We start from the raw sequence: 8,393 nt of genomic DNA on the forward strand, positions 1-8,393 counted from the left end.
GAGTTATTATCTTCTAGTCTAGTATATTCGTTTTTGGTTTATACTTATTTTTCTAACCATCAAATGTGCGCGCCGCCAGTCATTTAGATCGTCCGGGATCAATCCGAGTGGGGTTAGCTTCATCCATGTTGTAAAAACATCGATATCCACTACAGGAAAACGCCTCTTTGCCGACTGCTTGCCCCGGTCGGCAAAGGCATAAACCCAGTCGGCAAAGGCTTTGCCGACCGCAAAGCCACGTGGCAGTCGGCAAAGAGCAGTCGGCAAAGCCTGGGTCGGCAAAGGCGGATTTGCCGACTGCCACGTGGCACACAGTCGGCAAATCCTTTGCCAACTGCCACGCCAGCAGTCGGCATAGCCACGTGGCGCCGTCAGCACTGACGGCAGGCTTTGCCGACTGCTGTTTCCTCGGCAGTCGGCAAAGATTTTTTTTTTCAGAAATTGTTTGCCGACTGGCCGCCAGCTCGGCAGTCGGCAAAGAAAGAAATTTTTTTTTGAAATGTTCTTTGCCGACTGCTTTCGGAGTTGCAGTCGGCAAAGGTTTGACCTCTTTGCCGACTGCCTCCCATTGCAGTCGGCAAAGACTCTGTCCTGGGGTTTTTTTGCCCAGCTTTGCCGACTGTAAACAGTCGGCAAAGCTGGAATTTTTTTTTTTGCTTTTGTTTTCTGTTTTCTCGCATCAAAACCCTGCAAAATCACAAATTATAATCCAATTTCACCAGAAGCACCGGTAGCACCATTTATATCACAATTTCATCACATTTGTCGCCAACATCACCACATATATCACAATAACGCACAACATCACATATATCTCACATATATGTCACAATAACAACCACACAAGTGCATTACAACCATCACATGAAGTCCAACACGTCGAACACCACAAGTCGACGTCCATCACACGAAGTTCAACATAACAAGTCTAGGTCCATAACGAAGAAAAGAAATACATGACAACAACTTCGACGATACGGTGGATACATGATAACAGAATCGACAAGTACCTAGCTCGTCGCGCCGTCCCCGGTCTCGTCATCCGCTCCACCCCCAGAGCCCCCAGGGTTTGCCCACGGAAACCCCCTTGGACCAAATTGAGGCGCCTGCGCGTACTGCCACCCTCCGCGCACCGGCGGCCACGAGTACGTCGGAGGAGGGCCACGCGGAGGTGGATACGGTGGATAGGGTGCAGGTGGTGGATACGACATCATCTGATGGCCGGGACCTCCAGGAGACGGGTTCGAACCCGTCGACTGTACCTGCACAAGTTAAACGCCAAGTGATGTCATTAGTATCTGCAGCATGGACGCACAAGTTAAAGCAAGAGTCAATATACTCACCGGGGTCCCTCTAGGAGCGACAAGAGCAGGCACAGGAAAAAACTCTGAAGGAGGAGGCGGTGGAGCGAACATTGGAAGAGGAGGCGGTGTAGACGCCCCGGGCGTCTGCATGGACTGGAAGAAGCTGGCCATGTTCTGCATCTGAGTGTTGTAGTGCTGCTGCAGGCTTTGCTGGTAAGCCATCTGTTGCGCCATCATCTGCGCGTGCAACGTGGCGATCCTCTCCTCCATCTTGGCCTCCATCTGGGCCTGCAATATTACATCCGCAGTGTTGATTGTATGTACAGGTGCGAAACGAGTGAACGACGAACGAAACGGCACTTACCTGTGACGCTGACTGCCGCCGGGGCGCTACGGGGATGTCGCTGGAGCTCGTGGGCGTGGATCGAACCTGGGTCAGCGTAGGAACCTAGGACGGGTCGAGGGCGCTGTGGGCCATGTAGTAGCGGCCGTGCTGCTTCCCTGGTCCCAACCTCTGCAGGAGGTCTGTGTCCAGGGGCTCGGCGGTGGGGTCGAACGTCTCCCCGTAGCGCTGGCGAGCCGCGACGGTGTACTCGGTGGCCTTCTCGTAGGCGGTGGGGTTGGTGTACGCATCGGGCCCGTCCTCCGGGTTGTAGACGTTGTTCGGATCCGTCGCCTTGCCCTTGTGAGAGAGGAGGTACGCGGTGTACTCGTTGATTTCCTGCCCACCGTGCGTCTGCGTCTGCATTGAAAACACAAACATGGTTACAAGTATTGACAATTGAGCGCAAGGATTAAGACATGAACGGACGCATACCCATCTTGTCGCGAACTGGGGGAGGGGCTGATTCCCTTGGTGGTGTGACACCCCTCGCATCTGCGCGCGGCGGCCCTGACGGTCGGCGCGCCTCGCATACGCCTCATCCGTGCGCCACATGCGCACAATCTCCGTCCAGCATTCCCTGTGGTTGTCGCACCACGACGGACACACCTGCATGACATCAAGTATTTGACATGCGAGAAGATTAGTGTAATGTTTCACTGAAGGAATCTGAACGAATGTTGTCATACTTAATTACCTGCTCGTATTGCGCTTGGGTGAGGTCGGCCTCCCTCGAGTTCATTCTCTGGCGGATTTGGGGCTTCTTGATGTTCTCTCCAAGCACGTTGGCGTGGAAGTCGCGGATGGCCTGTATGCGCGCCTCATGGTACAGGTCCTTGAGACGATCTTTGCAGACCGCCTCCTGCACTCGCGCCGCCTGGGCTGCTTTACCCTCCTCGCACGTGAAGAAGTCCTGCACACAGACACATCATGTAGCATTTCCTTTTTGCAAGAAGTCCGACGAATGCGTACTATTTAGCAATGCGGTGCGATGAAAGACTCACCCAAAACTCCCTCTTTATCTTTGCCGCGATGGTCTCGCCACCCTCCTCGACGAGGTAGAAGTGGGACCACTTGGTGGGCACCTTCATCTCGCCGTTGACGTTGACAAGGCCAGGGTAGTACTCCTTAATCAGGAGGCCCTGGATGCCATTGATATGGCGTGCTTGACCTGCTCCACTCACAATCTTCCAGGAACTGCACGAGTCATTAAGAACAATTATTAGTCTTCAGTTCGATTTTTGACATGTCATATGAACAAGTAGTGAAATCAATAATGGTTACTTACGTCTGGCCCACGGGTGTGATCACCGGGCGCTGGTGGAATTGCGGCCGCACCCTAGGAAGCTGCGTGGGCCCGCGCGAGTACACCTTGGCCACGCCTGACGAAGTCGAAGCCGTCTCGCCTGGTGTAGGCGCGTCGTCGCCGTCGTCGTCGTCATCGTCGTCGTCGTCGTCGTCGTCGCCGCCGCGCTCGTCGTCACGCGACATCGTCCCCCCTTGCGAGGACGAGAACGGCAGCCTCCTGGTCGCCTGGCGACGTCCGCTGGGGGGCTGGGACCCCCTACTAGACGACCCGCGCACCAACACCTCCTCCTCCTCCTCGTCGTCGTCGGTGGTCTCCTGCGGGGGGACCTGGTACGCCGAGCGTACTGCTCGATGCGGCCGCTGCCGCCGTCCGCCTGGCATTTTGTCGAGTGCCTGCAATGACAAAGAACAAAACTGTTAGCATAAATAAATGACAAGTACTTGTAAAGGAACATAATAATAACAATATAGTATTACATGGCCTCGTAATTATCTCCGCGAACGGCAATATCTCGGGCGTGGAGTCGTCATCTCTATCACTATCGTCGTCATCGCTATCAATATTGTCGAGCTCCCTTAAGTCATCACTGTCATCATCATCCTCATTGTCTCCATAGTCATCATCATGTACCTCCTCCTGGACAACTCCATCGCGCTGCATCTGCCATCGCTCAAGCATTCTTAAGTCCCTAGCATCCTGCACCTCCTCACCCTCGTCCTCATCGATTTCGTTGTCTACTTCCATGCCCATGAGCGAACCAATGTCGATCTCCAAGGTACCTTCTAGCCCCTCAGGTTGATAGAACTCATCGGTGCTTGGGTCAAAGTTGTAATCGTCGTCGTTTGGGAGAGGCGCTTTGCCGCGCGGCGACACCAAATGCACAAGGCTCCACCCCGCAAGCTTCTCGTCTTTTTGGCACGCCCATGGGAGGTAATAAACTTGCGTGGCGTCTTGGTTGGCCACAATATAGACATCGTCTCCTTTATAGCTGGAGTCCTGTCGAATCTCGACTTGACCTATCGTAAGGTCTTTCCTCGTGATATCAGGATCGAACCAATGGCATTTGAATACCACCGGCGCTAAAGTCCCGGCACCCTTAAAGTTGAGCTCGTATATCTCTTCGACCATGCCGTAGTAGTCCTTCCCATCCGTGCCGGGCGTACGAACTCCGCAGCACATGGTTTTTAGGTTGGGTCGACTCTCCTCGTAGCTTCTCGTGCGAAAGCGATAGCCATTCACATCATAAACGGTGAATGACTTCACCCTACGGGAGAAGCCACGGCCCACCTGTTTCAATTCATCGCTCATTTCTGCATCCGTTCGGGCCTGCAAGGGTAGGAGATCGTTACATAACTCGCTCCGGGGAGCAAAGTGGAATCACAAAGTCGGAAAGAGGTTAGTTGGTTGGTACCTTTGTACAGAACCAGGAGATGAAATCGGGCACACCGTGTCTAAGAAGATTGTCTTCTTCTTGCTCGGTAGGAGCCCTATTGCCTCTCCAGTATTGACTAATAAATTCCCTGAAAGAAGGAAGAAACTAGAGGGTCAGACCATGATAGATGGAGGATAGTGACGGCGTAGGTAACAAGCTCATTGAGAACTTACTTCTGATAAGGAATCACTTCATCAAGGTTGATCAACAATGTGAACATGATAGTCTGCCACTCCTGATGGTTCAACTGCTTGTTGGTACCTGCGCTTCCACTCCCGAGATCCCCTTGGAAAAGGCTGAGTATCGATGAGTTCTCGTCAGCGTTGTAACGAGGGGTTGGATTGTGCATGCTGGGAAGCTTCTCAGTATAGTACGCCTGTGTGAAGGTCGACACCTCCTCTAGAACGGAGGCCTCTCCCACGGAAGCCTCAATCTTGGCTTTATTTCTACAATTTTTCCGAAGAAGCTTTAGACACCTCTCGATTGGATAGCACCAACGGGCCTGCACGGGACCCCCCAACCGTGCCTCGCGCGGTAGGTGCAAGATCAGATGCTGCATGGACAGAAAGAAGCCGGGTGGAAATATCATCTCCAACTTGCAGAGCAACAGAGGTGCAGCCTTCTCCAGTTCAACACAAACATCTCGAGACAACTCCTTGGCACAAAGCTGGCGGAAGAAGAAGCTCAACTCTGCCAGGACGCGCCACACATGCTCTGGGAGGTATCCCCGGGTCATCGCAGGAAGGATCCGCTCAATCCATATGTGAAAGTCATGGCTCTTCATCCCTAAGACTTTCATAGTCTGCAAGTTCACACCCCTGCTCAGATTCGCCGCATACCCATCGGGGAACTTTAACGTCTTGATCCACTGCAGAACTTCCTTCCTATCTGCCCTTTTCAGGATGTAATCGGCCGGCCCCCTTTTCCATTTCCTGCCGGGCACAGGGGTCTTCATCACCAGGTTTGGTCTATCACAGATCATCTCCAGGTCCAGTCTAGCCTTGACGTTGTCCTTCGACTTTTTGCCAATGTCCATGAGTGTTGCCCAGAGTGCCTCGGCCACATTCTTTTCTGTGTGCATTACATCGATGTTGTGTGGAAGAAGAAGGTCCTTGAAGTAGGGGAGCCTAGTCAAGCCCGATATATGAGTCCACATGTGGTCCCGAGCATATCCCTTAAACCCACCTGTTTCCTCAGGTTCGAGAGCCTGTATGTCGGCAAGGACGGCGGCAGGGCTCTTAACCTGCGGAATGGGGCCGGTGACTTGAACGCCTTTCGTGAAGTGCTTTACATCTAGCCTGAATTCATGGTTCTCAGGCAGGAATTGGCGATGCTTGTCGAAAGAAGAAAACTTGCCGCCCTTGGCCAGCCAGGTGAACATCACATCTGCCTTGCATGTCGGGCAAGGGAACTTCCCGTGAACACACCACCCGCTGAATAAGCCATACGCCAGGAAGTCATGCATTGAATACTGGTACCACACATGCATTCTAAAGTTCCTCTTCGTAGCCCGGTCGTACGTGAGTACCCCCTCTTCCCAAGCAAGTTCCAATTCATCCCACACCGGCTGCATGAACACACCCATATTGTCGCCCGGGTGTCCAGGTATTATCAGCGTCAAGAGCACGTTCTTAGGTTCAAACATGACGCCGGGGGGGAGATTGAGGGGGATCACAAACACGGGCCAGCAAGTGTACGGGGCCGCCATCATTCCAAACGGGTTGAACCCATCTGTTGCCAGCGCTACGCGTACATTCCGAGCCTCCATAGCCTTGACAGGATTCATGTTATCGAAGTGCTTCCATGCATCACCGTCCGCCGGGTGTACCATCTTGTCAGGATGGTATCTTTTGCCATTCTTGTGCCACGTCATCTATTTCGCGGACTCCTCCGTCATATACAGCCGTTGCAGCCTCGGTACGAAAGGAAGGTGCCGTACGACCTTCTCGGGGACCTTTGACTGTTTCATGCTGCCATCAGAGCCTTCTACCAACACGAACCTAGAGGCATCGCACTTCGGACAGGTTTTTGCTTCCTCGAGGTCTCCCCTGAACAGGACGCACCCCTTCGGACAAGCATGGATCCCCTCATACGGCATCTTAAGTGCACGAAGGAGCTTCTGTGTAGCGTAGGTGTTCGTCGGCAGGACATGATCTGCCGGAAGCAGTCCCCCAACAATGCTCAACACGAGATCGAAGCCGTTTCGACTAATGCCCAGCTACGACTTCAACCCTATCAGGCGTGAGACGGCATCCAGTTGCGTAAGCTTTGTCTTCTCGTGAAGGGGCTTCTGTGCCGACTCCATCATGTCGTAGAAGGCCTTCGCGGTTTCCTCCGGATCTTCCTCCACATCCATTCCTTCGCCAAACCGTGCTTCGTGGAAGTCTGTCATCATGTCTGCCATCCCGGCATCGCCATCATACTCCTCGAGGACGGGTCGCACCACCTCGTCCCTAATAGGATGGTATTCACCATGGTGGCGCCAACGGGTATAGTTTGGAACGAACCCGTGCTTGAACAGATCTCTCAACACCTGAGCCTTTACTTTCTTCTTCTTGTTCCTGCACTCGCTGCAGGGACACGGCATCCGAATCGACCCTTTAGCAGCTGGGCCAAATGCATGCTCTAGGAACTTAGTCGTCCCCCTGATCCATTCGTGGCTCTTACTTGCGAAGCCCGAGTACATCCACTCACGGTCACCCATGCTCTGTCATGCGGCAATGTTAACATGTGATAAAACCAGCAAGTGCATCTACAACGCGCTCCTACCATCTAATAGGTGAAGGATAGGTCCTAATCCCACCCGAGCATGCGCAGACGAGGTTAGCTTCCATGCTCCGCTCCTGTCCGAGACAGAATTTCGGCAGCACCTCCCCGCTGTTCTCCCGATACACGTCCCGGCGGGGAGAGTGTGTATCCAGAGAACAACGGGGAGGTCCTGCCGAAACTCCGACTCGGACGGGAGCGGAACATGGGAGCTAACCTCGTCTGCGCATCCTCGGGCTGTCCAAATAACGTGGACAATCCGAAACGGATACGGTTATACATATGCGAAGAACGCATACTTCCAACCGTATCCGTTTCGGACGGGAGACGCCTAACTGGGTAACGCGACCTACGACTACATGTGGCGGAAAGAGGGGTCATACCGCAGGTGCCGGTGAAGAAAGGCTAGCGGGGCAGTGCCGAGTCGTGCTCCTCCGGCTAGCCTCCAATGGGAGCCCTCCTGAAAAAGAAAAACAATTAGTGAGAACGAAAAATTTCGGCAGCACCTCCCCTGTACGGGAAGGTTACCAAACCTGCAAGAAAAGACGGCACGATGGCCGACAAACACATATACATGTCAGGCACGATGGCCGACAACCACAAATGTATTTCCAATCCATGCAGAAGAATATAAGCAGGTATTAATAAAGTAAACTACTACTACTAGTAGTACTACTACCTCGTCGTCACGGACGGCGTCACCCGGCGCGTGGAGCAGAGGCGCGCGTGAGGACGGCGAGGCGGGGACGGCGCGGCGAGGCGAGGACGGTGAGGCGAGGACAGCGCGGCGAGGACGGCGACGCAGGGCCGGCGGACGGCGAACGGCGCGCGGACGGCGGACGGCGGACGGAGCGGGGCACGCCGGATCGGGGCGGGGCAGCGACGGCGCCGGGGCGGGTCGGGGCGAGGCCGCGGCCGCTGCGGGGCCGACGCCGGAGCTGCACGTGGCGGCGCGCCTGGCCGGGGCCGGATCGGGGCGGGGCAGCGCCGGTGAGGGGCCTGGGCGGGGCGGCCGCGCCGGGAGGGGCCCAGCGCGGGGGGGCCAGCGCAGGGGGGGGACGCGCCGCGGGGGTGGCCCAGCGCGGGGGGGGGGAGCGCGGGGGGAGGGGGGGCGCCGCCGGGGAGGGGACCAGCGCGGGGGGGGGGGGGGGGGGCGCCGGAGGCCGCGCCGCGCGGGGGAGGGCGCCCGCCGCCTGGGGG

At 55.3% G+C, this 8,393-nt stretch overlaps 1 protein-coding gene and 1 long non-coding RNA gene across 3 annotated transcripts; both read right to left on the reverse strand.

Annotated features, from left to right (window-relative positions):
- Positions 1-1,414: 1,414 nt before the first annotated feature.
- Positions 1,415-2,210, reverse strand: LOC136506144 (uncharacterized). Of its 2 annotated transcripts, XR_010771411.1 has the most exons (3): positions 2,122-2,210; positions 1,669-2,046; positions 1,415-1,592 (listed from the first exon to the last, which is right to left on the reverse strand). XR_010771411.1 is itself a non-coding variant. In XM_066501259.1 (2 exons), exons 1-2 carry the CDS (start codon positions 2,179-2,181, stop codon positions 1,753-1,755), a joined length of 354 nt encoding a protein of 117 aa, XP_066357356.1. In that variant the 5' UTR covers positions 2,182-2,210; the 3' UTR covers positions 1,415-1,752. The 2 variants fall into 2 exon arrangements, 1 of the variants encoding a protein (XP_066357356.1); XM_066501259.1 differs by having other exon boundaries at positions 1,415-2,046.
- Positions 2,211-4,133: 1,923 nt separating this feature from the next.
- On the reverse strand, positions 4,134-5,173 carry LOC136502728 (uncharacterized). Its single transcript, XR_010770672.1, has 3 exons — positions 4,601-5,173; positions 4,407-4,515; positions 4,134-4,321 (listed from the first exon to the last, which is right to left on the reverse strand). It is a non-coding gene; the product is annotated as an uncharacterized lncRNA (long non-coding RNA).
- Between the last annotated feature and the right edge of the window lie 3,220 nt (positions 5,174-8,393).

Source organism: Miscanthus floridulus, chromosome 14, assembly GCF_019320115.1.
Source record: "Miscanthus floridulus cultivar M001 chromosome 14, ASM1932011v1, whole genome shotgun sequence".
In the NCBI taxonomy this organism is placed as follows: Eukaryota; Viridiplantae; Streptophyta; class Magnoliopsida; order Poales; family Poaceae; genus Miscanthus; species Miscanthus floridulus.

What these genes read in the sequence shown, in the direction of transcription:
- LOC136506144 (XM_066501259.1), bottom strand. Translation starts at nt 2,181, where the DNA reads ATGCGAGGGGTGTCACACCACCAAGGGAATCAGCCCCTCCCCCAGTTC. An exon ending in CCCAGTTCGCGACAAGATGG is followed by an intron (nt 2,047 to 2,121) that starts GTATGCGTCCGT and finishes TTTTCAATGCAG; the next exon opens with ACGCAGACGCACGGTGGGCA.